This window comes from Cetorhinus maximus, chromosome 4 (assembly GCF_964194155.1).
Source record: "Cetorhinus maximus chromosome 4, sCetMax3.hap1.1, whole genome shotgun sequence".
NCBI classification, from domain to species: Eukaryota; Metazoa; Chordata; class Chondrichthyes; order Lamniformes; family Cetorhinidae; genus Cetorhinus; species Cetorhinus maximus.
This window is the reverse complement of record NC_135882.1, coordinates 90,547,114-90,572,801: the sequence shown is the minus strand read 5'-3', so window position 1 is coordinate 90,572,801 and position 25,688 is coordinate 90,547,114. Positions and strand designations below refer to the sequence as shown.

Sequence of the window (25,688 nt, the reverse complement as noted above, 5' to 3'; positions counted from 1 at the left end):
ATGCTGGAAATTGGAGATAAAAACAGAAAATGCTGGAAATACTCAACAGGTCTGGAAGCATCAGTGAAGAGAGAAACAGTTACCATTTCACAGATGCTACCAAATATGAGAATAAGGTGACTACATATGTTACAACATCTACATTTCTCAAGTAATGTTTTTGATGTATTATCCTGCTTGTGGCAAATTCTAAGGAAATCATAGGCCATTCGTGATAAATGTTTAACATTATAGAAATTACAGTAATTGAACAACCATGGGTCACATTTTATGATAACCGAAGTGCCTTTTGCCACATTTCTATACAAATATAAAGAGGCATTTGTATTGTGGATTATCTTGGTTCCCACAATTGGGCTGTTTTTGTAGAATCAAAGGGCTATGGAATTTACTAACAGCTACAGCATACAGACATTAACACATTGGAGAGGGTGTTTGCATTCTGTTGTGCAGTAGCTATTACACTGGGATCTTGGGAAGTGGGCTAAGAAGCTTTATGTTGTTGCTTTCCATCTTTGTGTGGGGTTTGAAGGCAACTTTGGGACACTCAGGCTCAGCAGTCCAACATGAGTTTAAAAGCAGTTTGAAATGAGGTCAGAGTCAGCAGCATGCAGGAGCCCAGTGGTACATACTCTTTAGAGAGTGGGCACACTGCTGAGGGAAAGGGCTATTGTAGGAAGTGTTGCTAATATCTAGTTCATAATTCATAAGTTTTAAAATATAACTTATAGTTTTAGGAGTGTTAAACGTAAGATAAATGGAAAATCCTGACTGAGAAGTGAATGCAATTCACACAAGCGGGGAATTAATTACAGTTAAAAGCTGCCAATGTTTATTTTCCAAGGTCAGAGGGACAGCTATATACTTGAACAATGAATGATACATTTCTTGACCTCTTGGCCAGGATGCCTATTGTTATCTCTGTAAAAAAAGCTAAAAGCTGGCAATTTTGGGAGAGAGGTCATAAAACTCTATTAGAGATATAAACTATTCATATGTTTTCCTAGAATCAAGGAAAACTTTGGAATTTAAAGATAGTTAATTTACATTTCTACCTGGGGAACAGGCCGGTCAAATTGCCATGCAGATAGTGGTTTCTGGAGCCATGGTTATAAGGTACTTTTGCTTGTGTGCATTTGCTAACAGAAGCAGGCAGCTTAGCTCGGGAACAGACAGAAGCAGTTGCAGCTGTGTTTTGGTGAAGACGGCATCTCATCAAGTGAGTCCAATAGGATGTGATAGGCCTGCATTTCAAGCAGAGAAAATACTAGCTTCATCATTCGCTGCATGGAAGGTGGGTAGGGCTCTAACGCAGTTTGGATTTTGTGAGGGAAAAGCTGCTGGAAAATTTACTAGCTTTAAGCTAGAGGAAGAAATCTATAGTGGCCCTCACAGAGCCTTGTGGCAGAAAGCAGCCAGCAGAGTTAGCTTAGAAAGCTGTGGGAAGGCACTGGATATCTGTCGGCAACCAGAACAAGGAGCTGAGGGATCCATCATGTAAAGGATCGTGTAGCTAAAAGGTTAAGGGAAGGACGCTCATCAAATTTAAACCCAGAAGTAGCTGGAATACGAAGTAGAATTAAAGTAAATTCTGGAGGGCTGTGGCATAAATTCTGGTAGTCCCAGGAAAAGTGAATGCACCTTCAAGGTTTCATAAGATAAGGGAATTCTTGGGGGCGGGTGCAGGGAGTAAGAAGTAAAACTGAGTTCATAATAACACTAGTTTGCAACCATGTATAAGGTAATAATGATTACTTTGTTTAATTGTTTTTGATATATAATGATGTTTGTTTTTTTTTGTTGAAAACCATGAAATCTTGTGGTATAATCCAGTCAGTTAATTGATGCATTTTCAGATTTCTTTAAAACTTTAACGGTCCCTAACAGGATCATAACAGAAATGGGAAATACATGCCAACAATGTCCATACCTACAGAGAATCAGAACTACATGTATTGTTTAATTATTTTCCAGCAGATAAACTGTTTTGGTTCGTAGTTTTTTTTTTGAGGCATTGAATTTAGATAGCCTTCAGCTCAGTCATCTGTGGTTCTGTGCTGGTACTGAAAGGGAAGGCTACTGTAGGATTTGGCAGATCCAGATCTGAAAGCAGAGTGTAGGGGGAAGGTGAAATAAAAGGACCTCAAACTCCTATGACAAAGGTAATGTCTTGGCTGTGCCTCATTTAAGGGAGACATAAGAGATACAAAAATTAACCTTTCATTCAAACAAACCTGCATATGCTTTGGTGCAGCTGCTGCTGTCTATTACTATAACAGTACCAGGGTGGCCTTGTTAATACTAACAGGGGTAAAGGCAAAGCTGTGTGTTATGGTCCTTTTGTCTGACAAAATGATAGGAGGTTCAGAGATGATGTTACCAGTACTGCATTTCTTCCTGAAAATTTATACACTGGTAGAAAAGGAGAATAAAATTAATTGGAAATGAGTGTTTAGTAGGAAAAAAATAAAATTGCCAGTAATAGTTACTAAGACATTTTTGTTTAACTGACATCTTTGAAGTTGATCAATGTTACTAAATATATCATTATGATTGTCAGGTCTGATGAAATGGGATTTTCTCATATTGCAAGATATTTAATGTCAGAGATTGATGACATAAATTCAGAAGCTTTTCAAAGGAGGCTAGAGAGCTGAATATGTAAAGAACGTAAAGAGAAAGTTCTGGAAGTTAGAATGAAGTTTTCAGAAAGATTAAAGTTGGTTTAGATCCAAGTAGAGATCCAATTGTTCCAACATGGTATCAAGTCAGATTTTAGTGCTTAGGGAGTGTGGTGGCAGTGGAAACATGGATTTTCATACATAAACAACTAGCAACATAACTCAGATTTGAAGTGCAATATAACCAGAGCCTCAGCTGACATGGTCAGATGTGAAAAGGGCTGGTGCAAACTCAGAGTTCTTTGCGGCTTTCAGTGATGTCCCCTCCAATTCAACATCAATAAACTGAAAATCATGTGCAGGTGGTGGTCATATCCTTCCTCTTTAAAATTTAAGTTAGATCATGTTAGAAAAATTAAAAAACATTTTTAAAATCTTTATTATCAGGCCAAAGGTAAAATAAAATGCAAAGAATGCTTGTTCTGTAGCTTACATTTTATTGAAACTCATTAATAACAGGCTACACAAGATTGTCAACTTCCGATTCAAATCATCAACTAATTAACAGTACTGAATTGCTTACCCAAAAATGTGCAAGACTGTTCACTTCCATGGTTTTCTCTAGCAAGGCATCTGGTGAATCAATAAAGTTCTTTCCTGTGACAATACCTGCGTTGTTTATCAGAATGCTGACATCTCCAACCTCTCTTTTCACCTGTCAAAAAAATTTGTATAAACAGCAACACATACACCACTAAATAGCAACACATAATCCAAACTCTTTGCCTAAAGTCCATTTTCCTATATTTACTAGAGTTATTCCATTGTTTCTTTAACTCGTTTGTACTCTAGTTTATGAAGTGTTAAGTGCATTAATCATACTTCTATTTACATTATGTTGTTTACTAGAAATCAGAAACATAACATATAAAATCAAAACAAAGAACCCTTCCTCAACAGCCTATCTTGGATCCAGGGTATTGAACATATCATTAGAAGTCAGCAATAAGCTAAGCATTTGAATTAGACAAAATGAAACCTTTGGTTGCTAAAGTATGATTTAGAAACAAAGTAACGTAGGAATAGGAGAAGGCCATTCAACTCAAGATTGTTCTGCTGTTTAATGAAATCATGGCTTATCAGAGACCTAATTCCATATTACTCCTTAATACTTTTGGATAATAAATATATAAATATCTTTCATAGATTTAAAGCTTCCAATTGACCTAGTATCAATTGCCATTTGCGGAAGAGAATTCTGAAGTTCTATTACTGCGTGTGTATGTGTTTCCTAATTGGATTCCTGTAAATTTTGGCTCTAATTTTTGGATTCTCTTAAATATTCGTTCATGGGGTATGCTGCTTCTGGAACGCCCTCCTGGACTCTTCATTGAACCAGGGTTGATCCCCTGGCTTGATAGTAAGGGTAGAGCGGGGAATATGCCAGGCCATGAGGTTACAGATTGTGATCGAGTACAATACTGCTGCTGCTGATGGCCCAGTGTCTCATGGGTGCCCAGTCTTGAATTGCTAGATCTGTTTGAAACCTATCCCACTTAGCATGGTGGTAGTGCCACACAGCACAATGGAGGGTATCCTCAATGTGAAGATGGGGCTTCATCTCCACAAAGACTGTGCAGTGATCACTGCTACTGATGATGTCATGGACAGATGTTTCTGGTGCCGAGTGGTCTGTCTGGTTTTATTCTTTACAGAGTTCGTAGTGGTTTGATACAACTGAAATTGCCTACTAAGCCACTCAGAGGGCATGTAAGATTGAACCACATTGCTGTGGATCTGGAGTCACATGTAGGCCCGACCAGGCAAGGACAGCACACTTCCCTCCCTAAAGGACATTAGTGGCAAGCTATATTCACGCCACTAAAGTGCCGGACAATGACCATCTCCAACAAGAGAAAATCATTCTACGGCATTACCATCACTGAATCCCCCACTATCAACATCCTGGGGGGTTACCATTGACTAGAAACTGAACTGGACCAACCATTTAAATGCTGTGGCTACAAGAGCAGGTCAGAGGCTGGGAATTTTGCAGCGAGTAACTCACCTGCTGACTCCCCAAAGCCTGTCCACCATCTACAAGGTAGAAGTCTGGAATGTGATGGAATACTCCCCAGTGGCCTGGATGAGTGCAGCTCTGACAATACAGGAACCTCAACATCATCCAGGACAAAGCAGCCCACTGATTGGCACCCCATCCACAAATATTCACTCCCTCCATCACTAATGCACAGTGGCAGCAGTGAGTGCCATCTACAAGATGTACTGAAGCAACTCGCCAAGGCTCCTTTGACAGCACCTTCCAAACCCAAAATCTTTACCATCAAGAAGGTTAAGGGCAACAGATTCACGGAAACACCACCACCTGCAAATTCTCCTCCAAGCCACACACCATACTGATTTGGAACTATATTGATCTTCCTTCACTGACCCTGGGTCAAATTCCTGGAACAGCGGTTCAAGGTGGCTCAACATCACCTTCTCAAGGGAAATTAGGGATGGGCAATAAACACTGGCCTAGCCAGTGACACCTGCATCCTGTGAAAAAACAAAAAATAAAACAAAACTACAATTTTAGTTAACAATCTCTTATGAGGGACTTCATCAAAGTCGATATAAATAACATTCATAGCCGTTCCCCTGTCCACTACTTTAATCACCTCTTCAAAAAGTTCAATCAGGTTCATCAGGCATGACCCACCCTTTACAAATCCCTGCTGGTTTCCTTTCAATGAAAACCTTGAAAGTTTTTAGCTGACCACTCACCTTATCCTTAATTATGGACTCTAGCAATTTCCCAGCAACAAATGTTAGGTTCACTGGTCAATAATTCCCTAGTTTCCCTCTGTCACTCTTTTTTAACTCCGCAGTGACATGAGCAATTTTCCAATCTAAAAGAACGACTCCCAAGTCAAGAGAACTTTGGAGTCTTATAGCTAGGGCATGTCCCGTCCATGCTGATCAAAATGGTGATAGGAGAGAGAGAAGGTTACAGCAAAGAGGCTCACAATATTTAAAGTTGCCATTAATTTACCAATCTATTAACCAAAAGCAATCTTTGAGACAATGTTTCTCTCCAATTGAATGAAGCTGCTCAGAATCAGAGGCTCTGACAGGAGTGAGAGGTCAGAAAAATGTATAGCAACATCTAATAAACCACCAATGGTTCAATTTGAAACTAAAAGCAGGATTTGGAAAGTTAGAACAGTGTGGCAGAAGTTTCACTATTCACACATAAAGATCCACCTAACATACAGAACATAATTACATATACCAGGATCTGATAACAAAAACATAAATTAATATGAATGCAGGCATAATTTGTGATTTGATGAAGGGTGCCAGATTTTAAGTATTCTTACTTTGTGGATAGAGTGAAACGTTTCTTCCTCAAAAGACAAACCTGGACTGCATCAAAAGTAATACAAACAACACATTTTGCACCATCAACAACAGATACCAACAACATAGACTGTGGTGGACCAGCATTTCTTTACTCCACTACAACACGAGTGCTCATCTATTATAAAATGGACAGGAAAGGGAATTATACTAACTTGCTTTCGCACAGAATTTACTGAAGCTCTGCCTATGGAGAAGTAGCTAGGTTAAGGTACAAGTGCTATAGCATCATTTACAGCACAGGAAACGGCCATTTGGACCGAGTCCATGCCAGCTCCCTGCAGAGAAATCCAGTAAATCCCACTCCCCTGCTCAATCCCCGTAAACCTGCAAGTTTGTTTTCTACAAGTGGTCATCCAGTTTCCTTTGAAATCATTGATTGTTTCCACTTCCACCACTCTCATATACAACGAGTTCGTAGTCATTACCATTCTCCGCATACAAAAGTTCATCTTCACTTTCCGTCTGCAACTCTTGCCCAAAATGTTAAATCAATCACCTAGTCCATATACCATTAGTTAATAGGAACAGTTTTTCCTTTTTTACCTTATCTAAGATCATCATAATCTTGTATACCTCCAATAAAATCTCCCCTCTATCTCCTTTGCTCCAAGGAGAGCAACCCCAGCCTTTTCAACCTAACCTTGTAACTAATACCCTCCGACTCCCCGGAACCATTCTAATAAATCTCCTCTGCACCCTCTCAAAGACCGTCACATCTTTCCTAAAGCGTGGTGATCAGAACTGGATGGAATACTCTCGTTGGGGCCTAATCAGAGCTTTATAAAGATTTAGCATTATAAAGGTCATAGAGAACCACTTAGCTACAACCAGGAGCATAGTAAAGGTCTTAGTTCAGGTTGTATCAACTTTATGAACTTTGATTTTGTAGGAATCTGAGCTAATAAGGACTTTTTTTTGGTTGATTATATCCCTAATTTGTTAATTCCTTTGCAATTTTATTTGTATGTAACATAAATTTCTCAAAAATAGTATTCATTATGTATCTAATACAGGGCAAACTAGAAAATTAGCAAAAGCTGACCAATAGCTTTAAATGAAACTGGCACAGCTCCAAAAACTGACAATTTAAGTTTGGGCCCGACATGTGAAAACAATAGTTAAATGTGATCTGGTGCACTATTCCTTCATTTGGAGAAATAAAAACCCTAAAAGAAACCAGAATCAAATATAGAAGGCAGAAAATTGCAGGTGCATTTTTGGAAAGGGTGGGGATGAGGGGGGGTGGCAGGGGAAAACATCTGGGAGTGTGCTCCTAGTAGGATTTGAATTGTTACATTGATAATTATGATTAATTTAAGCACTTTTATACATTTTGCTTAAAAACAAAATTTAAAATATAAAGTGAAATTTAGATTTACCTCAACTGTCCTTCCATCTCCCACCACTACACCTATTGCTCCAGGCCCATTCACCGAAGCAGTGCAACCCATCCAAATCATTACCCTTCCATAGAGCCTAGTTTTTCTTCAAGCTGCCCAGATACTGGAACTTTTCTTCCTCTCCAACCCAATTAAACTGGTACCTGCTCTGCTTGAGAGTTCAGACCTCAATTTTCTGATATTTGACCACTCATGCTAGTATCAAAGGTAGGCACTGTGGCAAATTTAAAATACCACCTCAATATAATAATTCAAAACTTTATTGTACAAATAACTGATTTTGTTTAGAAAACTCACCATTTTAAACTTTCAAGAGCAATTTACTATGTCCAGATTCTGCACCTGTGTGTACTGCTCATCTGCTTTCCACAAAAGCTGCTATTTTACACCTTGTTGTCTCACTTGACTCATCATAGCCTAAGGAGACAGCTAGCTGTCACATGGCAACTAGCTAAACTGTGGACTTTTCACTTAAAGCACCCGGGGCTAAAAGTCCATAGTACTTCTAGCACAGTTCTGTGTTAAGTTCACTCAGTGTGGTGGGATCCAGCATCTGGAACCATAGTGTCCCAAATTTTCCCACCAGTTTCTGTCCACTACAAATATGGTTCTCTGTATCAAAAGGGGTGTGGCCAAACAGGATACAGCCAGTGCAGGAGTTTCCTTGTCCTCAGTCTGGGAATAGAATTGTGGGCCAGAATGATGAATGAGAGCAAGTGACCAGCTGGCTGAAAACCATCTTAGGGCCTTTGAAAGCCTTAAGTATTTGAGCCCAATTTTTCTTTAGAACATGGGAAATAGGAGGTGCAGGCCATTTAACCCCTTGAGCCTGCTCTTCCATTCAAGTAGATCATGGCTGATCTTCTACCTCAATGCCATTTCCCCACACTTCCTCATATCCCTTGATATCTTTCAATATCTAAAAATCTGCTGATCTCTGTCTTGAACATAGTGAATGAGACTCCGAAAATTTACCACCATTTGGGGAAGAAATTCCTCATCTCAGTCCTTGACAGCCTACTCCTTTATCCTGAGACTGTGTCCCTGTTTCTAGATGCCCCCCAACCAGGAGAAACATCCTTCCTGTATCTACCCTGTTGAACCCTGTAAGAATTTTTCTAAACTCTAGAGAATACAGGCCCATCTCCTCAATCTCTTCTCATAGGATAATCGCACCATCCCAGGAATCAGTCTGGTGAAACTTCACTGCACTCCCTCCATGGCAAGTATATCCTTCCTTAGGTAAGGGGGCCAAATCTATACACTATACTCCCATGTGCAGTCTCACCAATGCTCTATACAACTTCAGCAAGACTTCTTTACTCCTGTACTCAAATCCTCTTGTAATAAAGGCCAACATACCATTTTCCTTCCTGATGGCTTGCTGCACCCACATGTTAACTTTCAGCAACTCATGAACACCACCTAGGTCCCTTACCATTACTCTTACCATTTAAGAAATACTCTGCATTTCTGTTTTTCCTACCAAAGTGGATAACTTCACATTTTTCCATATTTTAATCCATCTGGCATGCTCTTGCCCAATCACTAAACCCATTTAGATCCCTTGAAACCTCTTTACATCCTCCTCACAACTCAGATTCCCACCTAGTTTTGTCTCATCAGCAAACTTGGAAATATTACAATTGATCGCATATCCAAATTGTGAATCGCTCGGGCCCAAGAACTGCTCCTTGCAGTGCCCCACTAGTCACACGCTGTGGACCTGAGAAGGACCCGTTTATTCCTACTCCCTGTTTTTTGTCCGTTAACTAATTCACAATCCACGTTAGTATGTTAGCCCCTATCCCATGTGCTCTAATTTTGCTTACTAACCTCTTGTATGGGGCTTTACTGAAAGCATTCTGAAAATCTAAAGACAACACATCCACTGGTTCCCCCTTATCTATTCTACTAGTTACATCCTCAAAAAACTCCAACTGGTTTGTCAAACATGATTTCCTTTTCAGAAATCCAGGCCGACTCTGCCTAATCCTACCAGTATTTTCTAAGTGTTCAGCTATCACATCCTTTAGAATACTTTCTAGCATTTTCCCTACTACAGATGCAAAGCTAACAGGTCTATGGGTCCCAGTTTTCTCTCTCCTTTCTAAAATAGTGGGGTTATATTTGCTATCTTCTAATCTGCAGGAACCATTCCAGAATCTATAAAATTTTGATGACCACCAATTCATCCACTATCTCTATAGCTGCCACTTTCAACACTCTGGGATACAGATTATCAGTTCCAGGGAATTTATTAACTTTCAGTCCTAATAATTTCTCTAGTACAACTTGTTTACTAACCTCTTTCAAACAGTTGTTTAATAGTACAGAACTTGAGTATTGCTGATTAAAAGAGGCATGCTAGCTAACCTTTACGTTTTGCACTCATCAGGAAAGCTCGCAAGAAATTACCAAGAGTAACAGGAATTGTTTTGCAAGCTATTCTGATAGGTGCAAGACGAAAAGCTTAGTTAGCATGTCTCTATTTTCAGCAATAATCTCTTTTAGTTCCTCATGCTCACTAGTCCCTTGGCTCTAGTATTTTTGGGACAACTTCTATATGTTCCTCTATGAAGACAGTCAACATTTTTGTTTCGTTTCTCTGCCACTTCCTTATTCCCCTTTATATATTCTCCTGTCTCTGTCTGTAGTGAGCCCACATTTGTTTTTGCTAATCTATTCCTTTTTACATACCTATAGAAGCTTTTACAGTCATTTTTTATGTCTCTCACTAGTTTACTCTCATTCTATTTTCTATTTCTTTATTAGTTTCTTGATCCACCTTTGTTGAATTCTTAAAAAGCTCCTAATTCTCAGGCTTACTACATTTTTGACAACTTTATAAGCCTCTTCCTTTGATCTGATGCAATCATTAACTTCTCATTAGCCACTTCACTTTTCCTGTGGATTTTTGTTCCTTATTAAATGAATGTATATCTGTTATAAATCCTGTATTAATTCCTTAAATGCTAGCCATTGCCGTCAAACCTTTTATTGTGGTTTCCCAATCTAGCACAGCCAACATGCCACTCAAACCTTTATCGTTTCCTTTGTTTAGATTTAAGATTCCAGTTTCAGATTGAACATCATCTCTTTCAAACTTAATACCAATTTCTATCATATTGTGGTCAATCTTCCCTAAAGGCTCCTTTACAAAAAGGCTATTGATCAACCCTTTCTCATGGCACAATACTAGATCTAAGATAGCCTGTTCCCTACTTAGTTCCTCAACATACTGTTCTAGAAAACCATCTTGTATACATACTAGGAATTCATCCTCCACAGCATTAGTGGACTCATCCCACTTGTATGTGCCCATTGCCAGCATTTAGAGGTTCTTTTCCTCTGGCTATTGGGGCAGGAAACTCTTTCAAGTTACCAACAGTCACAGACTGCAACTTCTTTGGAGTACAATCACAGTTCTTGGTTTTCCGGGAGTGGGACATGAATCCACAACCCTCTGATTCAAAGGCGAGGGTGCTATGGACTGAGCCACAGCTGACACCTTGAACCCTTGCAGGTCCTGGAATTTAACAACTTAGCTTTGGTATCCTGGATTAAGGATTGGAAAATTGACGAGGGTTCCTGCCACATGAGTCAAGCAGGCCATGTTTGTGTACGGGGGCAGGGGTGGGTTGGTGGATTCTAAACACCAATTTACCAAACAGTTCACTTGCACTCAAGTGCAATGCCTCACATGACCAGGTATTTGGGTGTTGACCAAAATAATTGGTGAGGAAAGTTCAGATTTACCATTGCCTTTAAGATTTCCATATTTTTTTCCTGGGGCGAGGGGGTGTGATAGTGGGAAGATTTCCAAACTAAAATCATAGAATGACACAAAAAAACCTGTGCTAGTGGGATTTATTTACTTGACAAAGAGAAAGTGATGATACAGCCTCTGCGTGTATTGTATTTAACCCCTCCTCCCCCTCCGGGAAGTAATGCAAGTCTTCGCTCGCAGTTTTCAGAATGTATTTTCTTTACCTTGTCGGCTACTTCGTAGACAGAAGTCCTCTTGCTGCAATCACACGTGTAGGTGTAGACCCGGGAAGCTCCGCTCTCTCGGGCCTGCCGGGCAGACTCCTTGTTGCCTTCCTCATTGATGTCCCAGAGCACGAGCGTGGCATGTCGGCGGGTGAACTCGAGCGCCACGAGCCGCCCGATGCCGCTGCCAGCCCCGGTCACCAGCACTATCTCCCCGCTCACATTCTTCCTCCGCACCGGCACTACCAGCAGCACCAGAGCTTCCAGAATGTAATAGAGCGACAGGAACAGTGTGAGAAGCGACTCCAGAAGGAAATTCATTTCTTTTTCCTTGTTTGCTGCCAACCTGTTGCGTTTGTGCGCAACAGCCGCAGAAAACCGACGACCTTTGCTCCAAACCGCTTCAGTCCAAAGCGGACATTGCAAATCAGCCTCTCCTGTGTTGCAATTCTCCGATCTTGGGCGTATAAGCTAAAGTTCGCATTCTTGTTTTGCTTGTAATTTCATTGATTATCAGTGTCCCAATATTGCCATCTACTGGTTTAGGAGCACTGAAATCACACATGGCTGCTTCGTGCTGCTGTGGTGATAAGTGTAAACAGCTTAACAGCTCCATTGGTTGGTGATATTTGTAATAGAGCAGTCTGTCACATATAGGGTTAGTTTGGCTGAGTACAGTACCATCCACACAGTGATGTAAAAGAACACTTGACCTGCACGCAGAGTCGGTCTAGTGCTGAACAGAGCTGTGGAGACAGCCCTAGTTTATACCCTTTAGGTATATTTGTAAATAGTTCTGAGTCAATAAAGATTTTTAGTTCTGATGAAGAGTCATTCAGACTCAAAACGTTAACTTTGTCTTCCTCTCCACAGATGCTGACAGACTTGCTGAGTTTTTCCAGCAATTTTTGTTTTTGTTAAAGATTTATAGTTAACCTACATATGACTATGAAGACTTCTTCAGGCCTACTGAACTGTAACCAGCACCCTACAACATGGTGTCAACTTGTGTAAGATCCCCAAACAGCACAGAAAGTGAGACTAGGATGCTTTTGTAAAAACTGTTTACTGCTTGCTACAAAGCTCATTTCTCAATTCAAACACGGTCTCACCCAGTGCTGGCCGACTCTTTATATACACATCTGAGTACAATTAACTAACTAATACCCAACACCGGTTCCCCTTATTACCTTAAACTACTGGGTATTTAACATCCATCAACAGACACCAATATTTACCTCAGTACTAAATGGTTTGTCCCTTATTCTGAGACTTCATCCCCTGGTTCTAGACTCCGTAGTCAAGGGAAACATCATTCCTGTATCTACCCCGTCGAACCCTATACAAATTTTCTATGTTTGAATGACATCACCTCTCATTCTACTAAACTCCAGAGAATAATGGCCCAGCCTGTTTAATCTTTCCTCATAGGACAATCCCTCCACCCCGGGAATGAATTTAGTGAACTTTTGTTGCACTCCCTCTATGGCAAGTATATCTTTCGTTAAGTAAGGAGATCAGAACGGCACACAGGTATGGTCTCACCAAGGCTCTATATAATTGCAGTAAGATATCTTTACACCTATACTCAAATCCTCTTGTAATAAAGGCCAACATGCCATTTGCCTTCTCACTTGCTTGCTGCACCTGCATGTTAGCTTTCAGTGACTCATGAACAAAGATAGCCAAGTCCCTTCCTATCTGATGAAATCTAAAATAAACAAACCATGTAAAAAGAAAATGAAATAACGTTGAAAAATGTTTGCATCAAATCTGAAGTGGAAGATTTGAACCACAAAATTTAAGCTGAGTATTTAGCTTTGAAAATGCAGGACAAAATAAAGTTTTCAATGAACCAAACTGTTTGAGATTTGAACAAACAAGTTTCTGAAGTGTCACAAAGACACCAGGAGGAAATAACAAGTATGAATTCCATTGTTGGCAAATTGAAGCGGGAGTTGGGAAAACTTAACCTGCTGTACAGCCAGGCACAACAGCAGGCACAAAATGCACTCAAAGAAATTGTGGCCTTGAAAGACTCCTCGAGGAACCAATATATGCCCCTGGGAAAACATGAGGAGTTAAAAAAAAAAGTTGAATACTACTTCAGAAAAAGCTTAATTGGAAGCATCAGTAGTAACAAAGCAATGCACTGAAGTACAGAGTGAGAAGGCAAGGGTTGAATGGGAAAGTAAACAATTGAAAGAACAGCTAACACTCCTTCAAGATCAGATTCAAAAACCGTACATAACACTTCAGCAGCATGAAGGAGTAAAGACCACCTTGAACAGCAGAATGGAGGGCCAGTAGAACAAACTTGATGGAACTCTGTTAAATTACAAGAAAACTCAAGACAAAGTAATTGCACTTTGCAAAGAAAAGGAAAACCTGCTAAAGGACCTTCACATGCTACAAGGATCCCTCAGGTCAAAGTCTGTTCCTCTGGAAAATTATGAAGTGAAGCAAGGGACTTGGTAAGTGCAGCTCCCACAACACTCAAGAAGTTTGACACTGTCCAGGACAAAGCAGCCTGCTTGATTGGCACCATACCCACAAATGTTCACTCCCTCCACCACTGATGCACAGTGGCAGCAGTGTGTACCATTTGCAAGGTGCACTACAGGAATTCACCAAGGCTCCTAAGACACTACCTACCAAACCCATGACCACTACGATCTAGAAGGACAAGGGCAGCAGATAGATGGGAACATCACCACCTGGAAGTTTCCCTCCAAGTCACTCACCACCCTGACTTGGAAATATATCACCGTTTCTTCACTGTGACTGGGTCAAAATTCTGGAACTTCCTTCTTAACAGCACTGTGGATGTGCCTACACCACATGGACTGCAGCGGTTCAAGAAGGCAGCTCACCACCACCTTATCAAGGGCAACTAGGGATGGGCAATGAATGCTGGCCCAGCCAGCAAAGCTCACATCCTGTGAATGAATTAAAAAAATCTTCTATGTTCCAGAAGAAAGTGAAGAGGTACAAGAAAGGGACTACAGAGCTGAAGAAAATGGTTGAACATTTGGAGAAAACTTGGGAAAAAGTTACATTTCCAAAGATGTATATGCAGAGATGAAAATTAAGAACCTAGAAAGGCAAGAACAAGCAGAAATTCTCACAAAAGACAGATGCTCTGTTCAGGCGTGCATCGACTTTCATCCACTACCACTGGTACGAGGCCAGCCAGACACAGCGAGCTAGAGGCTTCGCGGCCATTGCTGGCTTCCCCTGCATCCAGGGTGCATTAGACTGCACACATGTGGCCATCAAGGCGCCCATCAGATGAGACCGGTGCCTTCATCAACAGGAAGGGCTTCCACTCCATGAACATGCAGATAGTGTGTGATCACAGGATGCTGATTCTGCAAGTCTGTGCAAGGTACCCAGGCAGCTCCCATGACGCTTACATACTCAGACACTCCCAGGTGCCGAGGCTCTTCAGTGCTCCAGCCCGGCTGGATGATTGGCTGCTGGGTGACAAGGGCTATCCCCTCAGAAGGTGGCTCATGACGCCTCTCCGCCATCCAAGAACAGAGGCTGAGCAGTGCTACAATAGGAGTAACGCCTCCACAAGGGCTGTGGTGGAGAGAGCCATCGGTCTTCTCAAGCTGCACTTCAGGTGCCCTGGACCGCTCAGGGGGCGCACTCCAGTACACCCCAGATCATGTGTCGCTGATAGTGGTTGCATGCTGCACTCTCCACAATCTTGTGCTGGAAAGCGGATACGCAGTGAGTGAAGAAGATGTAGACGCAGTTGCTCTGGCTGCACACGATGAGTCCAGCAGTGAGTCCGAGGATGAGCAAGCACAGGAGAACGCTGAGGGGGTTTACGCTGACCTGGGCTTACTCCAGGGAGGCAGGGACATCTGGGAGGCTTTAATCCAAAGAACCTTCAGTTAGCCCACCACAGATGGACCTCCATCGCACGCCAGGGCTGCAGGCTCCATACTCGATACCTGGGTGCAAAATCTGCCTGGATAGGAACATTAACTAAGGCCCTTGTCAATAAAGCTCAATGTCAAACAATCACTCATAACATCATGGATTCCCATCCACCTGCAGAAGTAAGGAATCACCCTGAGCCATCACATATCAAAATTTAATGATATAACAAAATGAAATTCAGAAACCAAAAAAAAAGGAATTGCACATCACACCAAGTTATTGAACTAATAGTGGGGCAACACAAAAGCACCAGTGAGAAACCCATGGTGTGCCTAAGGTGCCTTAAATTTACACTTATGGATGCTACGTCTAGGTTCTGTCCCCTCGCTGGCACTGGCATCTGAGACAGCTGCTCACTGTGCTGTCCAAGGCCTCGATGACCTTGGCGGATGTCCTCTGGCCCGTGGAGCCTTTGATGGCCCAGCCTAGGAGGGAGCGGCCAGTTCCACAGCCTGCATCCCCCCAGTCGCCGCAGCCTCATCGGATGCCACGGTCACTGGCAGAGGAGCAGAGGAGCTGCTGCCCTCATCCGGAGCGCCCTGAGAGGAGCCCGCAGAGATGACAGGCAGCTGCTGCACCGATGTGAGGTTGCTTCAGACCTACCTGCTCACTGTAGATGGATGGGCACTGAGCTGGGATACTTGGTGCCCAAACCATCTCCCACACTGGCACTGACCAGTTGAGGTCAATGCCGCTGTGAGGCCTTGCAGGTCCGAGTGCATCCCCAGGACGCCCTGATTGGTCCCCTGGAGAAGCATCTCCACAAGGGTCGCCAGTCTCTCCATGGAGGAAGCATGGCGCTCGGCCATGAAGCTCATTGCATCGGTGATGCTCCGCGTGGACTCCTCTAGCATGGACACCATGCCATGCATTGCCTCATGTATCTCTGCCAGATCCTCCCGCATATCCTGCTGCACTTCCAGTGTTTGCTTCCTCACAGACGACTCCAGAGGCACATCATCAGCCACCGACCGAGCAGGTGCCTGGTCCCCAGCAGTCCTCCGACTGCCGGCGCCCTGTGCACTCTCTGTCTCCACCTGCACCTCAAGCAAGTGTGAAGTGCCCTCAACGCTGTGCCTTGGGACACAAGCCAAAGATCTAATTCCCACCGAGGTGCTAGTATCTGTGCTGGTGCCTGCCTGACAGAGATGGTGTGATGCTGCTGAATCAATACGCTCAGGGCCCTCAGGTGTGAGAGGTGACCCCATTGCCTCCTCCTCCTGGCCCTGCTCCAGTGATGCTGAAAGGAAGAAGAAGGATATTTGATTAGTTAACATGGATACAATGTCAATGTGCATGCCTGTCCCCCAGATCATTATGTGCTCATCCTTCCATAATCAATGGTCAACCTATGTTGTAAACTTCAATCACTGAGCATTCAGCAGTGCCAGGGCTTTTGGGACACACATGGGGACCTCGTGCTCGGCAAACGTACCTCCCTGTGGCAGCCCAGCCTCACCGACACCGGTGGACCTGAGCACATGGTGCCTCTCCAGATCCATGTTCTGCTGCGCAAGAGGTGTCAGGATGGCCAACTGAGCCTGGCCTCCGCCAGTCCGTTTGGCAGAATTGTGCACAGTCTTTTCTTGAAAAGGAGAGAAGAGCATTGATTAGACAAGCCTGTACTTGGATTCCCATCGCGTCCCTGCCAACCCAGCCAGAGTGGGACATCGCAGGGCTCTAGTTCTTTGTCACCCCGCAGCCGCCGCACACTTACAGGGCAGACCCCCCACTTGCCCAAATGCTGCCTCCATCACATTTGGCAGCACATGGTCTAACCTTGCAAAGCAAGGAGGCACAAACACGTGGATTGCAAAGACAGCAGATGGATTGGTGCCCCGCCACCTGGAAGCTCCCCTTCCAGCATGTTAGCACCCTGACTATGACATGCTTCCCAGTTCCAGTACTCTGCCTAGGTGTAGATCCTTGAGTTGGCCTCCGAATCTATACTCTGGGTGTCAGTGTCACACATGCTGCGGGTGCAGAACCCCTCTCAGCACTACCCTCTCAGGGCCAACTAGGCATGGGCAATATCTGCTGGCCCACCTAGAGAGGGAAAGATGCCGTGAAGGATTCAATGCTGTAACTGCACTCAGAGTTGTTGGGGGGGTGGGAGGGGGGGCGCATTGTGGGGAAAGGCTGACGGCTGCATTAAGTGACCTCAACCAACGTGGTGCTCACCCTTCCTGAGCGCAGTAGGTCGTTGGATCTCTTGTGGCACTGAACCCATGTGCTTCGCACCACATCATGGGAGCTCACATTCTCAGCCATCTCCTCCAGGCACATTTGGTCAGATGGGGGGGGGTTCCGCCTCCTGTCCCTCGGAAGCAGGACCTCCCACTATGCTGCCACCTCCTCCAGGAGGGCAGCTAGGCACTCATCTGAAAAACGAGGGACGCACTGCCCTGCTGCCCTACCCCCCAGCCTGGCCTGTCCCGCTGCCCTACTCTCCGGCTAGGCCTGCTCTGCTGGTCTACGCTCCAGACTTGCCTGCTCACCAGAAACCCGCTGAAGAGCCCTTCTACCTACCATTGTGAGCAGCCTTGCAAAGGCTGCCAACACTTCATTTAAACAGGCTGCCGGGTCGTCATTGGACCCGGCGGTCAGTGCACTCCCGCTGCCGCCTGCCCACTCCCGCTATCCTCGGGAGTCGAGAAATATGCTGAGCGGCCCTTAATTGGCCCCCCGCATAAAATAGCAGCACTGATCTGATCGTGGGCAGTGATCAGGTCTGCGCCCACTCCCGCTCGGCCTGCCCAACATGGGGAAAATTCTCCCCAATGACTTGAAGGGGGAGATGTGGTAATGACAATGTAAAACTTTTTATTCTTTCATGGGATTTGGGTGTTGCTGGAAAAGCCAGTATTTGTTTGCTCATCCCTAATTGTCCTTGCTAGGTAATTTCAGAGGGCAGTTAAGAGTCAATGACATTGCTGTGGGTCTTGAGTGACATGTAGGCCACACCATGTAAGGATGGCAGATTTCGTTCCCTAAATGATATTAGTGAACCAGATGGATTTTTGTGACTATCCAAGATAGTTTCACGGTCACTATCACTGAGACTAGCTTTGTATTCCAGATTTATTAACTGAATTCAAATTCTACCAGCTGCCATGATGGGATTTGAATCCATGCCCCCAAAACATTAACCTGGGTCTCTGGATTACTAGTCCAGTGACATTATCACTATGTCACCGTCTCCCCTATGTATGATAGTAATAACAGTGTAAGACATAAGGTAACCTATAGTTACTTAAATAATTGGAGAAAGACTTGTGTGTGGTGTAGTATAAGGGTCTGTCACAAATAGGTTTAATGTACGACTGAGTATACTACTGCCCACACAGTGATGTAAGAGAGCACATGACCCTGCACCAAGAATCAGTTGAGGGTTGGACAGATCCATTGGTACCAACAAGCATGGCGACAGCTCTTAGCTTGTACCCTGTAGTGTATACTTGTAAATAGTCCTAAGAGTCAATAAAGACTTACAGTTAACCTATGTAAGACTATGAAGACTTCTTCAGACCTACTGAACTGTAACCAACACTCCACAACAATGTGGTTGCTTGATTTTAGTCTTCAGATCAGTAGATGTGACAGAAAGACTAAAACAATACATTGCCCATTTTTACATGGATAATAGTTGTTTTGGACCCAGTGCCTATTTGTCAGCATTTGCTACAAAAATTCAACACAGATTTCAGAGATGGAACCAATATGAAGAAGTGGTAGGGATGTACTAGATGGTGATAGATCAGGCGAGATGTTCCCAGAGATGTTGGCTGCTCCCAGAGATGTTGGCTGCCTGGATGACCTAATGTTACTAGGGAGGAAAGTGAGCACATCATCGAAAGGTACATAGGGTTGTAGAGATGGACGATCACTACATGGATCCCTTGTGATGGCCGTGTAAATCCATCATGAGGATCGACAGCTGTACCTGGCTTCCTTTCTCCTTAAAGATCTTGAGGAACTTCAAGAATACAGCAACGTTTATAAAAGGCTCATCTCAGTTCTCTGGGACTTCATCCCAGTTGACACCTGCAGCCTATTTTTTTTCCCATTTTTAAAGGGCTGGGGGTGTAAATAACTTCACATTATGACAGTTATACTGACCTTATCCACCCTTCAGGAGCGTTTACATCTACCCCGTAAATTCATGATTCCACACTGCAGGTTAAGGTCCTTGAACTCAGCACTGAGTTTAAATGGCTTGCTGGGTTCTGGATTCCCTTGTGTGAATTATGTGCTGCCCCCTTTCCCTGACTGGCAAAAATTGGATCTGTTGAAAATGGGGGCAGGCCTTCAGCATCTGGGTCCTGCCCACCAATTTGAAAGCTCCGTGGAGTCTCCACTACCCGTGAAAATTCGGGTGAAAATCTCCCCCGGTGACTGAAATACTAACTGTGTACTTAAGCTTAATTTTCACAGATAATCTTGATAGTGGTAATGAAAGGACACAGAGAACAAGATGGGACACATAGGAAGGATAACTATAGCTAAAGAAGTAAAATAATTTTTTAAAATGATACAACTCAATGGAAAAGGCATGGTTCTTTATGGCATTCATTTTAAAATGCTAAGGAAAGTCAGTACAAACAGTGATAATATTTTTTTCAAATATTCTTGGACATGAAATTTGTACCAGAGGGCTCAAGGATTGCAGATATAGTAACCATTTTCATTTGCATATGAACCTTTAATATAGTAAAATGTCCCAAGTTGCTTCATAGTAGTGTTAGCAAACAAAATTTAACACCAGGCTGCATTAGTAGATATTAGGACCGGTGACCAAAAGATTGATCGAAGAGTTAAGTCTTAAGAAGCATCTTAAAGAAGGGGAGAGCAGCCAAGAGGTAAGTGAATCCAATGTTTAGGACTTAAGCATCTTGTTATGGATGGGGAGAGATGTGGGATAATTACCCCCCTTTTCTCACCTCTAAACTGACTGGAACAAGATATATTTTTTGAGAAGGATTGTCTTTCCCTTTTTTAGTGCTATGATTTTAAAGAACGGGCACAAAACAAGATTTCCTGTAAGTTTAATCAAAAGAAAGAATAAACGCTTATTTCTCACAACACCTGACATTTAATTGCAACAACACTCACTCCTCACACATATTAGATGCACACACAAAAACGGATGTAACATACACTTAATTTACTTAAAGGTTTTAAAAAAAGGTCACTTTAAATCAGTCCCCAAGATTGTAGTTGAAACGTTGCAGGGCTAAAGGATTCCCTCTAGATGCAGTGAAGAAAAATGGAGGTCAGAGGTTTCTGGTGATGAATTCACACTGGTATGCTGTGAATAACAGAAAGCCCTATAATGTAGGTTCACTTGACTTCCAAAAAGTATTACATGACAAATTAATGGGGATGGATAAGAAATTTGTTGAAAAGTAAGAAACAATACTTTCTTTTAGACAAGTTATGTGGTTTGGGAAAGGCTTAGTGGGCCACCAAGGGCTCTCTGTTGAGACCCTAATTTGTATTAATCACTTGGATTCACGACTTTGATCAAATCTGCAACTAACATTAAGTTAAGGGAGACAATTGAGTGTGAAACAGCAGATTGAGAACTGCAAAATGATTTCAACAAATTAGCATCATGGGCACAATCATGGAAAATGAAATTTATAGGTGCCATAAGTAATCCAAAATTTGTGTTAAAATAGCTAACAATGAAGTGGAAAGAGATCTGGAGGGCAGCTACAAAAACAGGTGATTATGAATCAGCAGTTTATTTTAGTAAAACAGGCTGAGGATGAGCTATCATCCATTTTGCACTATCACCAAAGTCAAGTTTCACCCTCATAGGGTTTAACTACACTTGATACACAATTATTTTTTTATTCATTCATGGGATGTGGGCTTCACTGGCTGGGCCAGCATTTATTGCCCATCCCTAGTTGCCCTTGAGAAGTTGGGAGTGAGCTGCTTTCTTGAACTGCTGCAGTCCATGTGGTGTAGGTACACCCACAGTGCTGTTAGGAGGGGAGTTCCAGGATTTTGACCCAGCGACAAGTGAAGGATTGGCAATATATTTCCAAGTCAGGATGGTGAGTGACTTGGAGGGAAATTTCCAGGTGGTGGTGTTCCCATCTATCTGCTGCCCTTGTCCTTGTAGTTGAGAAATCAACAAAGCAAAGAGAATTTGAGCTATATAGTTGAAAGCGATGGTTCAAACTTTGTGGTCAGCAGCAAAGGAACAGCGCTCGTTCATGACACTGATAGCTACCCACAGAATTTATATAGGCTTTTGAGTGGATGTCTGATCCAGCATTCCCTGCGTGGAATCTGTGATGTTTGCGAGCAGAGCAAGAAACAGCGAGGCCTTTCATTTCACCAGATTGAAGAATCCTCATTGAGATGTGCAGAATATAAAACAGATTTAAAATATATACAGAGAATAGAATAAAAAATGAACAACAAAGATGGGATGAAGAGAGATAAAAGAGATAAAAAGTAAAAATAAATATTTTAAAATCATCAATACTAATGACATTGGGAAGCAATGAGGCTCCCCAACTGTAAATTTTAATTTTCAGTGCTAGCAAGGTTGTTTGGCAATAAATATCACTTATCATACCACTAAACTTTCACATACTCTTGGATGCACCATCCTAAACTTTTTCTTATTTGTTCAGTGGCAAGTACTGTAATTTCATTCTATGACATTGATTGGCAAGGACTATAAGCACTGTGATGGAATCTGTGCTTTCAAGGCTTGTATTTTTTTTGAGGCAGACCCTAACTGAAAATGGAAACTGAAAAAAGAAACAGAAAAGGGAAACCAAAAAAGGAAATAGAGAAAAGAAACTTATCCTTCCAGTTTCTGAGGGAATAAACTGAAACTGTGATTAGAAACAAAAACTTCCAGGCAGACTGAAACTGATTGAGGCTATATAAAGGATGTAGAGCCATCCAAGCTCAGTAGTTGTAGTTGATGACTCCAGTGGTTCAGTACAGGTAATCTGACAAAGAAAGAGGCTAGATCCAGAAATTGAGAATAAGTTGCTGCAGCTGTTTCTGTTACTTGAAGACAATATTGGTAGATCTACACATCCATACTGAGTTGAGGAGCTCCTGCAGGTGTGTGCCATTTCTGGTGAAGACTGTGCTCATAGACCTCAAGTTGATTGTGCACTGCTGTCAGCTGGAGGTCAGACTACCTCTTAAAAGAAGAGGAGCTGAAATTCTTCATGAAGAGATATAAGCCAGAATTTTTGACTCATCGGGGGGGCATGCGCCCAACCTGAATGAGCGTAAAATGACGCGCGATGACGTCAGGCGAGCACTGGCGCACTATTTCGATCGGCGAGCGCATGCAGGAGTTGGCAGCAGGCCCACCAACAATTAAAAGGCCTATTAAGGCCATTAAAGTACTAATTAAGTTCAATTTTTCACTGCCTTTCCAAACTTACGGTTGGCAGGCAGGCGATAAGGCCAAGTGGGCTTTGGATTTTTTAGGAAACCTCATCCACAGGTGGGATGAGGTTTCCAACAGCAAATAAAAATGTTTAAATTGAATTAATAACATGTCCCTGCTCATGACAGAGGCACATGAGGGGACATGTTTTTTTAACATTTTTAAATTCTTTATTTTTATTTTAAAAATTTTCGGCTCCCTAAGGCAGCTGTGTGTCTCAGGGAGCTTTTCCTGCGCACAACTGCGCCCATGTGCAGTTTTAGGAAATCACCCCCCCACCCCGCTTGCCTTCCTCCACCTGCCCCCCCCACACATGCAGTGCTGAGCACTGCAGCATGTGTTTCATGCTGGACGGGCCTTAATTGGCCTGCCAGTGTGAAATTGCAGTCATGGCCCAATTATGGGTGGCGGTTGGCTTTCTGACCACTCCCGCTCGCCCAGTCTGCCTGACGACAGCAAAGTTCTGCCATAGTTTTGAAGGACCCTTTGTGACTGAGTTTGATGACCTAAATGCTGTGTAGACTGATCAGCCAATTCATAAGATATGTCTAAATTGTATCTGGCATCTAATGTGTAATTTATGATTTATAATCAACTGCAATTTGCCTGTTTATTCATATTGAACTTGTATTGATTCTAGATGTTAGAGTATACGAAAGTATCTAAAATAGAATTTAGTGTTTGCTTTCTTTGACTCTTGGAAAGTGAAAATTCTTCAGTTTTATACCATGGAATCTTGTGGATTCATTCTTTTAGTAAATAACGGGGACTTTGGTTTCTTTTTTTAAAAAAAAAAACTAGTGGTCTCTCCCGAGATCATAACAGAGCATAGCCTGTGGAAGAACATTGTATCTCTGACAGCAACCTAGGAAGTATAGGAACTGTGATAGACCATTTAGCCTCTCAATCTTGTTTCATCATGCAGTGAGATTATGGCTAATCTGTGGCCTAACTCCAAATCGCCATTTTTGCCCTATTCATATCTTTAGTTAACATAAATCTATCAATCTCAGATTTAAAATTAACAATTGACCAAGCATCAACTGCTGTTTGCCGAAAGGCATTCCAAACTTCCATCCATTCAGCGTAGAAGTGCTTCCTAACTTCATTCCTGAAAGTCAGACTCTAATTTTTAGGCCATATTCTCTTGTTCTAGATTCCCTAACCAACATAAATAGTTTCGCTCTGTTCATCCCATTTATTCCCCTTAATATCTGGACAGCTTCAATCAAATCAGACCATAATATTCTAAATTTCCATGAATGCTTCCCAAATTTAATACCTTCTTGTAATTTACCCTTTGGAGTCCAGGTATCATTCTGGTAAATCTACACTGCACTCTCTCCAAGGCCAATATATCCTTCCTAAAATATGGTGTTGAAAATTAACCACATTACTCCAGGGTAGTGCTTTCTATAGCTGTAGCATGACACTTAATCCTTTGTATTCTAGCCTTCCGAATGTACAGGCCAGAATTCCATTAACTTTATTGATTATTTTTTGTATCAGTCCATGGTATTTTTATGATCTATGCACATGGACCCCAATTCTCTTTGGAGCGCCATTGTTTCTTCCATTAGTTTCTTCCTCTAATGTAAATACTGGCACAAAGTAACTATTGAACATATCTTCCATTTCCTTATTTTCATTTGTTATATAGGAACATAGGAATAGAATAGGTCATTTAGCCTATTTCACCATTTAATAAGGTCATGATTGATCTCCAACTGAACTCTATGGGAAGAATTTTCCCCCCATTGGGAGGGAAGTGCAGGAGCGGGCACGTGCAGCTGTGCCTCCGATTGGCACCCCCAATCAGGGGTGCACCGCCATTTTACTTGGGCGGGCCAATTAAGGCCTGCCCAGTATAACGTCCACCAGGAAGCGCTATGCGCTCCCTGTGCGGGCGGAGGGGGGGTGATTTCCTAAACCAGGAGTGCGCATGCACACGAAAGCACGCACTCATCTCCCTGGGGCTAAGTGCTGCCTCAGGGAGATCGGCACCAAATTTAAAAATGGTCACTGGACAAAAATAAAATTTCCCTGACATGTCCCCTCATGTGACACTGTCACATGAGCTGGGAAATGTCCATCACTTTTATTCAAACTTTCATTAAATTTTTAAAAACCTTCACAAAACCTCATCCTGCCCGTGGATGAGGTTTCATGCTTTTTCTGAAGTCCGGCAGGACTCCCGGCCTGCCCGCCAACCTTAAGGCTGGGTGGGCAGGTCCATTAACTACTTGAATTAGTTTTTAAATGGCCTCAATTGGCCGGTGACAGGTTGACGGGTGCACAGCTGGCTCGGCTGCGCCCCCACCGACCTGAAAATTGAAATGATGCGGGGCAATGTCGGGAGTTCCGCCCAACATCATCCCACATCATTTTATGCATTGGCGAGCGGGCCCCACCCCCTCCCCTGCTCGCTGACCTCAATATCCTGGCCTATATACCCGTCTTTTCCCCATATTCCTTAATACCTTTGGTTAACAATGATCTATTAATCTCAGTTTTTAAATTAACAATTAATCTAGCATCAATTACCATTTGCTTAAGTGCGTTCCAAACCTCTATCACCCCTTAAATAAAGGAGTGTTTTCTAATTTTTAAAAAATTCATTCCTGAAAGGTCTGGTTCTAATATTAAACTATGCTCCTTAGCTATAGACACCCCACCAGCAGACAGAATTTTTTAACATTATTTTTTCCATGGGATTTGAGCATCGCTGGCAAGGTCAATATTTATTGCCCATGCTTAATTGCCCTTGAGAATATGGTGGTGAACTTACTTCTTGATCCACTACAGTCCATGTGGTTGGAGTCCCGCCGTTTTAACCCAGTGGCAGTGAAGGAATGGCAA

General features: G+C 42.6%; 1 protein-coding gene across 1 annotated transcript in view; it reads right to left on the bottom strand.

The window, feature by feature from the left end:
• The window catches only part of LOC144679756 (epidermal retinol dehydrogenase 2-like), a 34,797-nt gene extending 22,813 nt beyond the window's left edge, over positions 1 to 11,984 (bottom strand). Inside the window, exons 1-2 of the mRNA XM_078540463.1 lie at positions 11,441 to 11,984; positions 3,205 to 3,336 (exon numbers count right to left, since the gene is read on the bottom strand). Coding sequence (XP_078396589.1) covers positions 3,205 to 3,336; positions 11,441 to 11,761 — 453 coding nt within the window. The 5' untranslated portion in view covers positions 11,762 to 11,984. The remainder of the gene's footprint in view (positions 1 to 3,204; positions 3,337 to 11,440) is intronic.
• Between the last annotated feature and the right edge of the window lie 13,704 nt (positions 11,985 to 25,688).